This window comes from Thermobia domestica, chromosome 8 (assembly GCF_964235325.1).
Source record: "Thermobia domestica chromosome 8, izTheDome1.hap1.1, whole genome shotgun sequence".
Taxonomy (NCBI): domain Eukaryota; kingdom Metazoa; phylum Arthropoda; class Insecta; order Zygentoma; family Lepismatidae; genus Thermobia; species Thermobia domestica.
This window is the reverse complement of record NC_137461.1, coordinates 59903446-59920856: the sequence shown is the minus strand read 5'-3', so window position 1 is coordinate 59920856 and position 17411 is coordinate 59903446. Positions and strand designations below refer to the sequence as shown.

At 34.5% G+C, this 17411-nt stretch overlaps 1 protein-coding gene across 1 annotated transcript in view; it reads left to right on the top strand.

The window, feature by feature from the left end:
* LOC145692936 (mannose-P-dolichol utilization defect 1 protein homolog) overlaps positions 1-17094 on the top strand; it is a 253385-nt gene extending 236291 nt beyond the window's left edge. The window contains exon 5 of the mRNA XM_081768515.1: positions 13901-17094. Coding sequence (XP_081624641.1) covers positions 13901-14125 — 225 coding nt within the window. The 3' untranslated portion in view covers positions 14126-17094. The remainder of the gene's footprint in view (positions 1-13900) is intronic.
* Positions 17095-17411: the final 317 nt, after the last annotated feature.

The following is a 17411-nucleotide window of genomic DNA, read 5'->3' as shown; positions in this document are numbered from 1 at the left end:
CTGTAGCATGAAGAACCATTCACGACCATATACAAGCATAATAATAATAGCTTTGTATGTCGTAATAAAGGTAGTTTTGTAAAAAGGTGATTCTGATCCGTTATTTCTGAACTCATCGTTCAATACCTTTTTTGGAATTTCTAGATATCTTATGTTGTCTTTGTAAGGCGGGGTGAAATGAGAGATAAGTGAGTGAGGGTAAGAGAAAAATAACATTCACATTAGATTATATAGTATCTGCAAGTTATTATTCCAAACGAATAGTACAGTTATACTGTTGTTAGAGATGTACTAGAACGCTTAGAAAACGATGTGGAAATATTTCGCGGATGTGAAAATATTTTTAAGTATCACGGAGGGAAAAAATATTCGGCAAATAGTTGTAGGAAATATTATCTGGATGTTTGACAGCTAATTAATATAGTTTGCTATTATAGATGCTTTTACGTATGAGTTTTGTTTATTACTAGTAGGAAGACGTATCAAAATTCAGATAAAAATAAATATTTTATACGCAGAAGTCAGAGTTTTATTTGTAACCCGCATAAAACATTTTTGTAATTAACAGACATACAATTAACGAGTTTTCTAAGTCTTTAAGGCGGAATTCATGTATCCAAAAGTTAATTGGAAAAGGGCGCCGTTTGCAGCCTACACGGCTCAACTTGGGAGTAGACATGTCTTGTAATAAATTTATACATATGGTGTGCGTCTGTCTGCTGTCTAAACTTTTATGTTGCGAATGATTCTTTCTGAAATAAGTAAAGGTGGGATCACACCGCTAAGAGTGTTCGTTTTTCTAAGAAATTCGATAGAAAACCCAAGTTTGAAGCTGATTAATCGATTCTGAAGGAGGTGTGGCGCTGCTCGTTTGTTTGGAAGACCTCTTGACTTTTTTTAAAAAGTGGGAACTATCATCTCGTGCGTACACAGTAAATCAACAATTTATGAAGGTAATGAGAGAAGCAGAGGTTAAAACAAAAGGAAGGGATATCATTAACTCTTCTCCCCGCCACTTGAAGAAGACTCTGACTGCAGATATATATTGGGTTTAACACCATTTGAAATTCAAATCGTCCAGTCCTCATTAAACCGAAAGTTTTTGTGGAGGTTGTTTTGAAAGATCCAATCCGATTAATTTATAGTTTTCTCTATATGTTTTCCGCGTTGGAATGTGAACGCAGTTGTGTCTTGAGTTCTGTGAAACATAACTAGGTTTTATTTTACTTATTATTTTTTTAGTGTAAATGTAAGTCCACCTAGATAGGAGAGAGCCGACAGTTACAACGGAATTTTTCTTTCCCTTAGAAGACATTAAATAGCCATATTTTAGGTACTGTTTACAAATCTTAACGTGCAGTTTCTTCTTGCGTAGTGACCATTTGATATATTTCTAAGGCATTTAAGTATTAAATTATTTCCTTTTGTGAAACATAGTTCTTCTAATGGATAATGCTCGTTGTTGGAGGAAAGACGCTTAGATTAAAAACCTTGGTTTATCTTACGAAATTAGGCTATCCTTATATTTCCATAAAGAAGAAACCATCGCTTTTTCAGTAACCTTCCCGCTGGTCTAATGGCTAGCGCGTGCCTTTCATGTATGGGGTTCTGGATTCAATTCCCGATGGGATGGCCTGGAAATTTGAACGTTCATATTTCAGCTTAAATTATAGATTCATGTCTTACATAGCCTCAGTGCTGAAAAGGGACATTACACTTCAACCAACCACTGTAGCTTTCTAACTCTTATCTGGCCAGGATATTTTTGTGACGTAGACAGGCAACCGGAGTCTGTCAGAACCAGTATAGGTTTAGATGCAGTACCATCGGTCAAAACTTTCCGGACAGGAAATTTGGTAACAGGGGCAGCTTTAAAATTTTAATTTTGGGTAGACCCGCTCCTTCGTTTATGGATACATATACACATTTTATTCATTAATGACAGTAGCAAATTACTTTTACAGTAGTGGTTGATACCATTTGTTAAATAATTATCTACTATTAATATAAATTGTGGAAAATGTTTTTACTCTTTATTGCATCTTTTAGCGTTTATATATTTTTCAAAATTTTTGGGTAGATCCATGCCTACCCGGCTATTGCTATAGGGAACGGGAGCAGAAGCTCACACTTAGCATATCTTCCTATTGTAATAGTAACTGTTAAAAAGTGATAACACTTTTCTCAAACCATATTGCGTTTTTGCACTATTTTCCAGGATTTTACGAGTATTATTGAGTAAAGAAGTTCAGATTGAACATCTTGGTTGAATATCGATGAGAAATGAGGTCTATAAATTAATATTTCATATCTCTATCTTTTTTGTTCACTTACTTAAAATGTTTAATTCATTCTCTAAGCTTAAACTGAGATGTTTTTCTTACGTCGTTGATGGCATCTTGGGGCGAAATCCCATCCTGATCTTCCTCCACTTTATCATACCTATTGATCTCCACTTTCTGTTTTGTAATTACAATTAGGAAGGGCAGCCAGCATCTTAAGTCTTCAGTTGACCTATGACCTCCTGCGTATGACAAATACGTTAACACGGAAATCGAATTCTGATGCTGCGAGAAGGGTCTCGTAGGAATAACAGTAGACTGTTAGTAGAGCGATTCCAAATTATTATTTGACTGCGAAAGTTTAGGTCAGCCTTTAATGCATGAATATATTGATTTTTGCGTTTTAAATCATATTCCAAGTTTTGACCGAAAACGAAGTAACACACACAAAGGAAATTTCGATGTCTTCCAGTGAGAGAAATCACTTAAAAAAAAAAAGAAAGAAAAGAAAACAGAATATATATCGTACGAGTTCACCCGAACTTATCCAATAAGCGTTTGAAATAATATGTTGTTCAGGCTTTTGATTCCCGAGTTATGAGTGGTCAAATTTTGAGTCATATTTTAGAAAACAGAAATCAAATTAAGTTAAATATTTCAGTTTTATGTTCCACAGTTGTGCCAGCTAGGCTAAAAGAGACGGTGATAATGAAAAATGAATGAAATGGTGGAATGAATGAAGTGGAGGAAACGAGAGAACCCAGAGAAAACCCGTGGACACGATGTTTGTCCACTACAAAGTCCACTTGGCGCGAACTGGGAACGAACCAAGGACCTACGCACCAGAGGTGAACGCTCTACCACTGAGCCACTCTCCCCCATGAAAACAGTGTTATGCTGTTCTTCAATCTATTGTTGTAACGAATTGATGCTATATTGCGGAGGAAGCGTTACGGCATACCTAGGTTCTTAGCTCCAAATCATCAGGTACGAAGAGGATAATGAGAATAGAGCCGCAGAACGTCAGTTTGGCCCTCAACTTATTGAAAATATGATTCGCATCTGGCGAAAACAAGAAAATGAACTGAAGGCAGCAAAGCGTTCTAAGCATAATCTTAGAGGAGTCTTGAAACGGCCACAACTCGAAGTAGATATAAGAAAATGGTTTGTAGACCAAAAGGAGGAGGGAATTACAGTGTCTACAAATCATACATATCATAGTCATAAAATAATAGTCCACAAATCAAAATGTATGGCAGAGAAGAGAGATATCATTGATTTCACGGGTTCAACTTCGTGGTGTTCTCAATCCATAAGAAGTCATCGTCTTTGTGTGCGTGTTAAAACAAAAATTGCACAAAGAATGCTGGTTGAATATGAGAACAAAATTGTTCAGCTTCACAAGTGTGTCTTGAAAGCCAAAAGGTGCAAGCAACTTGAACTTTCCCAAATAGGAAATATGGATGAGATCCATCTCACATTTGATGTTCCTTCAAATAAAATAGTTGACTTAAAAGGCACAAAAACTGTAACTGTGAAAACTGTTGGTCATGAAAAAATTCGTTACACTGTTGTACTATTATGCTGTGCAGATGAAACGAAATTGAGGCCGTTGGTAATACTGAAAAGAAAGACTACCAAAGGAACAAATACCGACTGAGATGTGGTTCATGTTCAAGAGAAAGGTTGGATGGATGAAAACGGATTAAAGATTTGGATAGAAAAGGTGTAGTCTTGGCGTCGTGGTGGACTTCTGAGGAAACATCCCCTACTTGTTTAGCGTGAATTTAAGATCCACAAAAATAAAAACACACATTGCCGTAATCCCGGGAGGTTTGACAAGTCAACTTCAACCGTTGGATGTTTGTATAAACAAACCTTTCAGGGGATTCATGAGAAAAAAATGTAATACATGAGTGAGGTCTTCTGATTTTCATGTTGCTCCTGCAGAAAGAAAAGAAGAGACCTAGTATCTCAGAAATATGCAAGTGGATTAAAGCGTCATGGGATGGGGTGCAAACGGAAATTGTGTATCATTCAAGAAATGTGGAATAAGCAACGCTCCAGATGGTTCTGAGGATGATACTATTTGAATATACTGAAACTCTACTAATATGACAAGTAATGAAGTTTCAATTTCTGCTGATAGCAATGACGGTGATTACTGAAATCTTACGTTGTAACCAAGCATTTTTGTGTTCCTTTCTATCCTGGCAGAAGTACTATAAATGAAATGTAGAAGAAATTTAGGCATTCTTGTATTTTTAATTATATATTTTTTTCATTTGTGATTATCTGTACGGTTCTTGTTCCATTAAAGTAAAATAAAATGCAACAAATACCTAAGTGGAAAAATAATATACCGTAATTTTAACGTAAAGTATTTTTTTTCTGGAAATTGTTCTTAAAAATGGGTGCGTCTTATACGCCGGCAAATGTGGTAAATATTTATGTATTTGTTTATTTTTTATTTTTACTTTTTTTAGAAAAGAAATAAAAGGAATCTGTAAGAAGAAAGTTGTAAGTTTGCTGGGAGAGGTGAAATTCTCCTTGAAATCACTATTAAAGTAGGTCTAAGTGCTGGAGCGATAGTAAAAATACGAAAATTTCTCAAGCCGGATGTTCCTAAATCAAAGCCAGGTTCGAAGACATGAATAACACCTGTTATGCAGAGGTATGTGGTACGGAAAATTGTTATGGGAACCCTTAACCATACAGTCTAAAACTCGAAGCTGGAGGCAGTGTGCTCAGGAAGTTCCTAAGCGCAAGACACCGGAGTTGCATATGGATTTCACCCAGCGCTACAAGGAATTCAGTGTAGAATACAAAAGTAGATGGTCTTACGAAACCAAAATTAACCGGTGTAGGTGTCATGAGAAGCAATAAACGTAGAGAACGGTTGACGAACAATTTCAGAATTATCATATAGAACCAAAATTCAAGTTTGTTAGAGGTAAATTGATATTATGGAGATGCAAATCGAGTCTGGGGCGATGCTGACGAAGTTCCTGGATAGTCTCGAGTAGTGACAGTTCAGAATGTTGTCTTTTAGCAAGATAACGATCTAAAAATGACTGTATTCTATCACCATTGAATGGTTTCAAAATTAAGGATTTCTTTCACAGGAGTGGCCTTCACAGTCTCCTGACCTAATCCCGATTAACGATTAACATATCCCGATTATCATATGTGGTTGCTAACAAAATCCTTGACTTTACAGCTAGGTGACTGTTCAACACTAGATAAACTTCGGAGTCACACAGAAGCTACCTGGAATTCTATTCCGTCTTCCACGAGTGCGCATATCTTGTGATTGATTCCTAGCTTTAGTAATTAATTTCGACTGTTTGATCAAATGTATAACTTTGGTTTTTGAGCACAATGTATCAGATTTTGAAAATATTCATGTAAATATTGTTTATTAAAAAGTAAAAGAAACGTATGTAATAAACTAAACACCTAAGAACAAAATAATCTATATTATAAAAGAGAACGCACAAATCCTTTGTTAGCTCATCACGCTAATACGGCTGAACCAATTTCTTTTATTTTTGGGGGGTTATTAGGATTTGGACCCTAGATGGTTTTTATCATATCACTTTAATTTTTAATTACCAGTGTCTTGAGATAATTGACCATTCAAGTGTCCATACGTACAAATCCTTTGTTATTAGTTCATCATAGGTAAAAATAAACGTATTTATATGCAACCCGCATGACCGTGTCACTCGGCGGGTTAACATAAATGACAGGCGCTATAATGTTAACATTTACTGCAATTTGAAAGCGAAAAAGTAAAAATTATCTAAGTAACAAAGTTTATTGCGTTCCGGGGTGACCGCAGCGAAGCGGGGTGAACGCTGCTAGTCAATAATATTGACGCTTTTGAGTCAATACATAATGTTAACTATACCGACAAATTTCAAGGGGTGATTCCTCTCGCCAAAATAAGACAAAATTCCATATTAGGGGAAATTCGTAGTTTTGGAGCTGGAGTCATCCAAAAACGTGAAAAATACATCACAGCACGTGTTATTCGGAACACGAAAGACTGTGAAGCGGGCAGTCCCTAACACTTTCCATTGACGCATTTCGTATTCAGTGCTGTCAAGGCTTGCATATTGCCCATTTTGGACTCACCTTTTAAGTCTTAGCATATCTGGGAATTCTATTCGGAAGATTTCTGAGAATTACACCCTGTGAAGAATCCCTTGCGGGGGTTTCGTGTGGCATATGTATAACTTCCTTTACTCTGATATGGTCGGCAATTCCACAGTTCCTCGTGTTCCAAATAACACGTGTTGCATTTTCCCCCACAGTTCGATATAAACTTTTATCTTAATGAGAAATCACCTCTTACAGTTTGTCGGTATAGTTCATTAACACCCTGTGTATATATATATATAATATAAAATTCTGTTCTTACTAGATATTCCTTACGTTGCATAGTTGAGTTTCATTAGTTAACGCATTAAGACATACTTTTCTTATTACGTTGCCTAGCAGTGATTTTAAGAGAGAGCTGAATTTTTTCTGACACATTGAAGGGAGTATGAACGAAAATTGATGTTAAAGATAGATCCAGGAAAAAGTTAATTTTATGATGACAATAAAACCGCGCTTCAGCTTCCACAACCTATACTTCAATTCCTACGTTAGATATTTATAAGATTATGCTATATCTTTGGATAAATAAGATGTCAAAGACAGGCATCTTGTGTTTACACTTGCGCTTCGCATATACACAAAACAAGATACTTAATACATTGATTATGACTGTGAGAAGTTTGCTGGAGACAGAAGAAACCATTGCATCTTGTCGCTAGACTGAGCAGAGCAGTAGATTAGATGAGTTGTGTTTCTCGGGAACACTTCTTTCATTCATTTTTTATTTTTATTATTCCATTTACTTAGTGAGTTCGTAGTTCAGTTGGCAGCTTTAATCAAGTTTCTTGGTGCATCTTTTCGCAATGAGAATTGGGACTCGTAGCTGGCAAAGTACTAGACCTTATCCCCTCCTCTTTTCTTCTCTTTTTCTCTGGAAAACCTTCGCAACTCTCAGACCAAACCCTTTTCCCACCCGTCGTGTCTTTTCAGCCAAGTTTCCCAGGCACAGACTCTTCCTTCCAACTTTCCAATTAATGAGGGCCGCGCCTAATTGCGTATGCCATTAGGAGGCGGTAGTGTTAATGACTCGGCTTGTTTCTGGAGTTGCCGTCTTGATGAAGCTCGGGAGTTCAGAAGCTGCTTCTTAAGATGCAGAAAAGACAGAGACTAAAAGTGAGAGATTGAAGGGATGAAGATGTCTTCCTCCAGTCTTTTCTGCCTCATTTGATCTCTTCCAGAAACTTAGTCTCATGTCATCACATTCTCATCAATTGGACACACACACACACACACACATAGATAGATATATATATGTCTATGCGTGTATTCACAAAGTAGTGTTTGTGTGTGATATTGCAGCATCATCTACCCATCCATCTAATATAAGCTTTGAAATTTTGTTTCCGTAAGAAATTAAGGTTAACAGCAGATTTTGTTGATTGACTTCGTTGCAATGGAAAAGAAATTTGGAGGGTGCTGGTTCTTGCGTACATGTCATTAGAAACTCATATTTTGAAGTGTTTAGACAGGGAGCTTCAGATGTTAACATATCATGGCGTGCTTTTCTGAGCACTTGGGAAGTATTCAATTACGAGTACTTCTTCAGGATTATCCGTCTTTGAATCTTCGAAAATATTTCTAAACTCAAGCAGTAATTAATACCAGGTAGTTTCGTTTGGAAGTATGAAGTATAATAGTGGAAAGAATATGCTGAAGCACACAAGAAACTTAGTTTTCTCTAATTTATTTCATGCTTATTACAAGTAATTCATCAGTCTCCCATTTGTTTTTAATTTGTGTGTGTGTGTGTGTGTGTGTGTGTCAATACGCAAAGAATTATATATATATATATATATATATATATATATATATATATATATATATATATATATATATATATATATATATATATATATATATAATATTGCATTTCTTCCTGCATAATTTTCTAATACATGATGTAAAACAAAACGATCGAATACAATTAAACAACAAAATAGATTATAAGGTCCAAGAGTGACACTGTACAACAATCCACAGAATTTTTATGAAGTAATATGTTTTATATAATGTTGCCAATGAAACAAAAAATAAGATTTTCTCGTCTCGTCTTGTCTCATAAATTTTGGAGAAATGTCGTAGCTTTTTGATTATCGAAAAGCTTGTTTCGTCTCATTGTGTACATTTATTTACAAAATTTTTACCGTTTTTTTTTTTCTAAATTCATCTAGAAATTACCAGAATCCTTCCGCGTCACGAGAGGTCCAGGAAGGATAAGAACATGTGAACCATGTTTATTATTGGAGTATGTTGCGTAATGACTTGTGTAGCTTTAAACACTATGTAAATTTTCTTATCGTGTCAATTTGTAGTTTTTATACTATGATTTATATAACACTAAAATAGTGTTCGAGATGTAAGGCTTGAATGAACTAGTATCATCCACGAGACGTGAAATTTTTCGTCTCATGGGCAGTGCTAGTGTTATAGGGATTTCCTCACAGGAAGTCAGGTGATCTGGGTGACATACAGGATTTGTCACCGTAAACTTGAGCATATCTCTAGACAAGGTTTAATTGCTGCCTTGCGGTAGCTGTATTTTGAGAACTGGTTATACATCATTACAGGAGCTCCTTAAATAAAGTCACGAGATTGAGATAAGGAAAGAAGAGTAGAGAACCCCTTCTCTCGCCACTTTCCACCCATAGTGTAGTACAATAATGTCGTCACAATGTTAAAACACCCTATGTGCGATATAGTCATGCCACATTTTGCATGAAGCATTTAGCTCTTTACATACCGAGCAATGGTTACAATTCCATTAGTAATCACTTGGTCGATTATCTTCAAGGATCATATTGCGCACCAAACAGTAACAAGATCCGAATGGAGTAATTTTTGCACTCTGGAATTATTCTTGTTTACGTAGCCTTCTAGATAAAAGTGCATTTTTTTTTTAATGTAAACATGTTTTCTTCATTAATTTAAAAATTCTATAGAGTGTTATGGACTGTCATGTTTGAACAATCTAAGCATGTCTCTCTTTGTGCAGTTTGACTTTCTTCTCAATAAGTATTTTAAACCTTACTTAGAAAGTGTTGTATATGAAATATTCCCATTTGTCAATGAATAAGTCTTCAAACCAGTTATGACGTCCTGAAAACCAACGACACACTTAATATACAGGGTGAAGCATTTTCGATTACTCATTTTGTATACTTGGGCCTGGAGACAAATGCAACTTCAAATATTTTTCGCTATACTTGTTCGTTTACATAGCACCACATAAATTTGGTTTCTACTGCGCTTTGTGTGCATTTCTTACAGTTACTTGCGAAACAATATATTTGACAAATGGATATTTTTCGGGTATTTTCGGAAATGGAGAGTTGGGCTACACCGTGAGGACGGACGATGACAGAAAATGTGTGTATACAGTTTTATGATACATCCTTGACTGTTCATAGTCCATACAACAGTGTGTTTTCAGGTAACATTCTTTCACATTTCGGTAATTCAATAGTCTCTTCTCAGATCACCCAATTTAAGTTCCCTTGGGGATGCTTAAAGGATAAGGTTTTGCATCTGAAGTAGGCAATGTGGAAGAGTTGAAGAAACAATCAGAGAGGAAGTTGCAAACATAACCCTGATGTTCTTCTCTGTGTCATACGAAGTGTTCCTGGTTGTCTTTTGCAATTTGTTGCTAACCTAGTTAGTCATTTGCCAGACAATGCTACATACACACAAAGCGCAGTAGTAACATCTTTGCGCAAATGGACAAGTATAGAAAAAAATATTTGGAGTTGTATTGTCTCTAGGGTCGAGTATATTATGTTCGTTTCACCCTGTATACATCTTACAGACGTTTTCCTAAATAGTAGTGCGTATTACAAAAAAAGGTTTATTTATTTATTTTGACAATTAAGAAATATCCTAGGAACTGCTGGAAAAATAATTATTATATGTATATGTTTTAATATGTTTTCACCTTTGAAGAAGAAAGGAACAGTGAGTCGTTTTAAGTATATTTTTGAGTGACACAGGAAGTTATATGTGACAAGAAATTTTGTTGTTATTCCTGTCGAAAGCCGTGGGGGCTTCTGAGCTTCCAAAATGCAGGTGCGTCGTAAGAGAAAGATGATGATGAACCCTAGATAACCTCTTTGCCAGAACAGGTGGATGTGGCAACAACGGTGGCAAACTAGAAGCCTCCGTTGATGTATAGTCTTGATTGAGGTTTAACTCGGCGACGACTAATGTTGCCAAATCTCATTCTCCTAGTTATGCATCTTTGATTGATGGAAATTGCCGAATGACATGTAGACCGGCAACACTGGTCTCCTTGGCTAAAATCCGTCTTTTGAAATATGACACAAGGCGCGGAGCGGCCACACACGGAGTGTAGTTTATGTTGTATGAAGGAAAAGAGTTCAGGGATGGATGCTTGTCAAGTTTGCATCAAGGATTAATGTGTGAATATATATATATATATATATATATATATATATATATATATATATATATATATATATATATATATATATATATATATACGTATATAGGAAAGCGAGAGGAGAGAATTTGTTTGCCTGTTGGAGTGACATTATTCTTTCTTATCTTCTAAAGCGTCTAGAAACACTTTGTCAACGCAGAGTATTCAAGGCAATCTTGTAATAGATTGATTAACCTAAATACCTACAAATTATGTAATTTATTTGTAGTGTGAGAGTATTTTATTATACGGAATGTTACAGAACACAGAATAAGGATTCATGTGTTCGAAGTTAAATATATTAACTGTATAATTTAATTTTTAAATTGATCATTACCTCTGTTCATGAGAGAGAAATACTCTTTGTCGTTTGATATTTTGAAAGTAACCTATTAACTATGAATTTACTACCAGAATTAAAATGTCACATACTAGTACAGGGTCACTCAAAAGTTTCTTCCGGAATTCATGTTTTTCAGCATGAGTATCTCTGGTGAGTTAAAAGTGAGGAGGACAGCAGAACATGGGAAGTTGTGAACGTAACTAAATTTACGTCCAAATTATATGGCAGTTAGGGAACTACTTGAATTAAGTGGAAGCGAGTGTCTCTACCAGTATAACTCATCTATAAATATTTTGCCAAAGAGTCAGGTCACTTGCTGCAAATTATAAAATTTCTTACACTATGATCCTGAGCTAACCTATTCGTTTTAACGTAGGAATTATCTGTTTTAAGACCATCCGTTATTTGTAATATTTTTCCTTATCCTCCCTTGTGTGGGTGCCTCATACATTTTTACAGTTTTGGTATTCTTTCTTTCTTTTAAATCTTCTTTAAATTAATGTAGTTTGCCTTTCATTGTTTTATCCTTAATGTCAACTTTTCTGCTTCGGATAGTGGAACATTCTCCACAAATAAAAGATGGGTCCATTTTGTTTTTTGTTCAGTAACTACTTATTTCCCATTCGTCCAAATTGTGAATGTGATTTAGTTCCTAAATAGATACACTATTAATAAACGGAAAATATCCCTCACATTACATGAGACTTGCAGTAATTCATAGTATTCTTGTGGGCTTTCTCATATACGTATTGTATTGTTGGTCATTTTCTCAAATCATACAATCTCAGGACCCATCATCAAGGTAGCAATCATATATTGAAGACCTGAAAAATTAGATTTCTCTTGATGTGTCAGCCACTTGCTTGGCCACTATTCCGCCAGTCTTGTTTAGAGTACGTTTTCCACTAATAACAGAAATCTAGTGCTAGTTTCTACTCCGATGCTGGCGTACGATCATATTTTCACGTGCAATTATAGATCTTGCAATGGCAACTGAAGCTTCCAAGCACAGAAGATATATATATATATATATTAAGAATTTCGATAAAACTTTGCAATTTCGATAAAGTCCATTGCATGCTGAAAATAAAAAAAAAAAGAAGAAGAAGAAGAAGAATTTGACAGCTTCGTCAAACTTCGAAAATACGATGACAAATTAAGCCTCAAATCGTAAATGAAACATAATCTAAAATATTACCACAAATAATAAATCCATAATAGCAACATCAATGGAATAACAACAATAACTTTAAAATGCAAATATTTGAGTGCAAATCCGATGGCAATTTATGTTTAGGTGATTCCAATGCAACACAAGGGAAGAATCCGAATATACAGAGTGATTCTTTTAAAACTCACGGATTTCATTTGGGTCTAGAATTTCTAACTGAGGTCCGATTTTCATGCGGTTTGTGGCAAATGATCAAGTAGGGATGTGAGATTTATGTGACTATGTTTACTGTTTAAATTCATCCGAGGTAATATCGGCCACGCCTCAAGAAAAACTGTAAATATTCGCCAGTGTACTTTGCAATTGAAATGAAGTTTTGGATATATATATATATATATTTTTTTTTTAGCGAAATTGCAGAATACAAATTAAGTGTTAGTGAGAATACAAATTAAGTGTTAGCGGTAACACCCAAAAAACCCATGTTGAATAGCTGCAGCCGATTTCTTGCGACAAACAACGAAGAGATTTCTTGGGCGACCTAAGGAGGCGATAAATGACATTTTCCACAAGAGCTGCCTACAGGGTTCGATGCTTCCCTGTCTCACTCAGGATCCTGTTTCTTCCAGTTTATTTACTAGCGACCATAGGTATATTATGTTACTATCTGGTGCAGAACGTGAGGAAAATTTGTTTCTAAATGACCTTCGCGAAGCAACAACAGATTCCGTTTACCAAAAACTTTTAACGATAAACTAATGTAGCTCCAAAGAGTACACTATTCTCACTGTGTCCTCATTATACTCACACAGTAGCACAGAATTATACAGCACAATTCCCAATACAACAACCCAGTTTCCTATTTCTTACTCTCATTGACCTTGGCAAGGTTTCCATGTACGAAGAAAACTCAAATCTTCACACCGCACCGTACTTGATTCCAAATGTAAGGTACACTGGCGAATATTTGCGGTTTTTCTTGAGGCGTGGCCGATATTACCTCGGATGAATTTAAACCAATAAACATAGTCCCATAAATCTCCCATCCTTACTTGATCATTTGCCACAAACCGCATGAAAATCGGACCTCAGTTAGAAATTCTAGACCCAAATGAAATACGTGAGAGTTAAAACAAATCACCCTGTATATCCTAAGATACATCTTCACGTGGGAAATTACAACATTAGTCAAAATATCCAGCTTCAACTCAGGCCGCAATAGCTATAATTCTATTGTGTTCTCTAACCCGAGTAAGCGTAGAGATAATGTTCCATTAAAAATATCCTAAAAATTTAAAAGAGGGTTCTGGATCAAAATCTCTGCTGGTGAACATTTGTCAACCTCAACATATCGACAGTGCAGTAAGTAAGTTTGAAATTCGATTTCATGAGGTGGTGTCCCATCTATGATTTGATATGTGGTATTATTTATTAGGAATAAGTATTTTTCATACTGAACAAGAATGTAAATTAATTTTTATTTTTTCTGCTTTTTTTAATTTCAGTTAATTCAAGCCGTGTCCAACTACAAAAATGGAAGCACAGGACAGCTGTCGGCAGTTACAGTGTTTATGTTGTTTTTCGGTTCATTGGCGCGAATTTTTACGTCAATTCAAGAGACTGGTGATACCACATTAATATTTACTTACGTCTGTGCGTCGTTTGCAAATGGAGTTATAGCTGCTCAGATATTATATTACTGGGATGCAGACAAGAAGAAGAAAGCGTAGGACTACTTTGGATATATTGTTCAGAATATACGTACATATGTACACTGTATTCTTGTTATGCATTTCAGAGAATTCATATATTTTTTTAAAACTAATTTGCAGGTTGCGTATTGTTGTTGGGAATAAATTGTTATCCATTTTTCATCGAATGTTGGCACTATTAAAGAATTTCGCTAGAGCACGATTTGGTGCAATTTTTAAACAGAGACTTTGTTTTTTTGCTTGTAGTGTGAATGGTATTGTATATTCATTCCATCAGATGAAAACATTATTTTATTCCAGAAAAGTATGTACCTTGTTATTTTTAGATTAAAGTTTATATGAATGAAGTATGGCGATGTTAAATCCATGATTTTTTTAAAACTTAATTTTTATGTGTTTTTGAAAAGTAATATTTGAAAACCATTAACGACATTTATGAATCCTAATTTTCATTGGAATGCTAGTGGCACTTCATATTAGTGTGAGAAAGGTGACAGGAACCAAGGTTTCTGTATTGATAATCAAGGTACGAAAACAGAGAACTAGTTTGCAATTAAACTGAAGTACTTTAATTTATATTTACTTTGTATTCTTGCACAAACCTTATTTCGTTCATGTTTGAGAGATATATCAACTGCTATTTAGATTCTGTGTTACAATGTGTATAGTGAATTGATAACTTATAACTGTTAATTGTTATTACGATTTCTGTAGATAAATATGTCATACAAAGTCGGGAATTTATTTTTGAGATAGATTTGGCATCGAAAGTGACCAGTGCTACAATGTTTCATATTTATACAGTCACTTGTTTATCTTCTACCGTCTGAAGTTTTCGTAATGGAATTTCGTCTTTTATAAGAAAAACTACGTAATGTGTCTCTAAATTATCAGAGTTGTATATTGTTAATGTTGTTAAAGTACTTACACTATCGTCGTTTTTCACTCTATTGGTTTATATGAAAATAAATTCGTTTTTCTTTGAAGTGAGTGGGAATTTTCATTGTTTGACTCTGCGGACTGTTTTGTAAAAATAAATTAATGTAACGTAAATTTGATTTATAAATATTAAAAAAAATTGAAAATCGTAAAATTTTTCACTAGTAAGGGAAAAATACATAGATTTAAAGAAGAAACTATCAACATCAAACTTATAAAACCAGTTTATTCCAGAGAAGAAAGTAATATTTCGTTAAGTAAATCAGTGGGCAGAAAAACCAAGATGTCAACAGATGTAAGCCCAATTGTGTGCAGAACAATGGTGAACAGCAAGCTACTGAGTAAGATGGGCATTTTACTATTTTGAATGTATATATTGCACCCATACCGTACATGAAATACGAATTGGCATTACACCTGTAGAAGTAAAGTACTTGAAATTGTTGGATGAAAATGTAACGAAGTAGTATTTTATGAAGATTTTTCTTGAAGTATATATATATATATATAATATGTAATTTTCTGATCGGTATTACCTACTGAACTTGTTTATATGTCATTCTCATAAAATGGATTGAGATAAAAAGATGTAATTAGAGTTAAAAAGGGAAAACTCTTATGTTGATTGTAGATTGATTAGGCTGCTTATGACGTCAGCCATTGCATTCGCTACTTACAGTAGATGCTCACAAATTTTGTTAAACACAAATCGGCTTAAGGATTAAAAGTCAGAAGAACAGTAGTCAAATCCCTTAAAAGTCCTCAAGTATAATAAGTGCATTTTGGTTTCCTGTTTAGATAGTAGCCGATTCCCTGTTTGTACTGTGAATACTTCAAATTCAATTGAACAATACAAAGCGTTACTGCTTTCGGACTACTACGATGCTTTGAAAAGTAGTAGTCAGCAACATTCCATATATTTCACCAATATATTCTAGTACCGTTGACCAAAACACAATGTTCCAATAGTAAACAGAACATGTCAGAAAGAAGTGACACTATCTCTAGCACATGGCGTATGTATTACTATTCATTAAAAAAATAACGATCGAAAAACTATTCTTTGTTAATATTAGTAAAGTTTCTACGTCGTCATACTTCATTCTTTATATTGATACGGTTGTTTTTTTTTATTGTGGTGTTTTGTATTTGTGTTTAATTTTATTTTGCCATTTATATATATTTTTAAATGTAATGTTAATAATGTTTTATGGTATGAATGTAAGATTCTGATTGGAGTAGTGGTTGTGGTGCGTGTTTACTATTAAGTGCTGTTGAAAATGAAATAATTTAACATTTGCTTATAAAGTAAATGAAAGTGGTACGTTTGTTAACATTTGTGAAGTAAGCTTTGGTGGTTTAATATGATGATATTAAAATAATCTAGTTTTTGAAGTGCAATCCTATTATGTTTTGTATTTTTGTAGATAGTATGTAGATTGGTGATCTGTATTTAATTTAAACAGTTTTCTATGAGTAGTGATAAAACTAGATAAGACAGTGAGATTCTCTGATCAACTATATCTCTGAAGCACTTTTACTTTTAAGTTTGCAACCAGAATTGGAAATTTTATGGAATTAAAGTGACTTTTTTAGTGTGTGAGTGAAAACAGTTGCTAAACACAATAGTAAGGTAATCGCAAATTTATTAAAGAATTAGAGTAATGTATCTGAAAGATTGTATCATACAAGATGAAGAGTGAGGAAAATATAATTCGTTTACGTAGATAAAGACTTTTTAACACTGCTCAAAGGATGTGTATTAAATTTTGGAAGGTCTGATATATATTGAATATTTTATATCTGTAAGAAAAATTGTTTTATTACTTCAGTCCCTATATACGTACTTCCGTGGAGAAATCGTACTACCTTAAGTTGATCACTGCATTTAGTATCATTACTTGGGTATGTGGTAATATGTACACAAAGTATAAAGTTCAGTGTGAATATGTATCACGATTCTCAAATATGAGAAGTCGTGACAAGATACATACACTTACTTAGCTTCAACAATAAAGTTCATAGCAACAATTTCGTCAGATACATAACCTCTTTCTAAACAAAATATACTTAATGTAAGAAGAATTTGTGTTTGTATGTGTGTGTGTGATCAGTGGCGTAAATAATAGCCCCACAAATCCCGCAATGCGGGAGACCCGAGCCATTGAGTTGAATTAGTTTTTAATAAAGTGTTTAGTAGAGGATGCCAGCACTACTGAAGTAACACTAAATATATTAATATTGCTGTCATTATAGATTAGATTCATTAACCGATTCTGCAACTACTCTGCTTTAGAACATTATGAGTGCAGAAATTAAAAGAAAAGAAGTTGTATTAGTGTGAGATCTCGTACTGTTTGTTGAA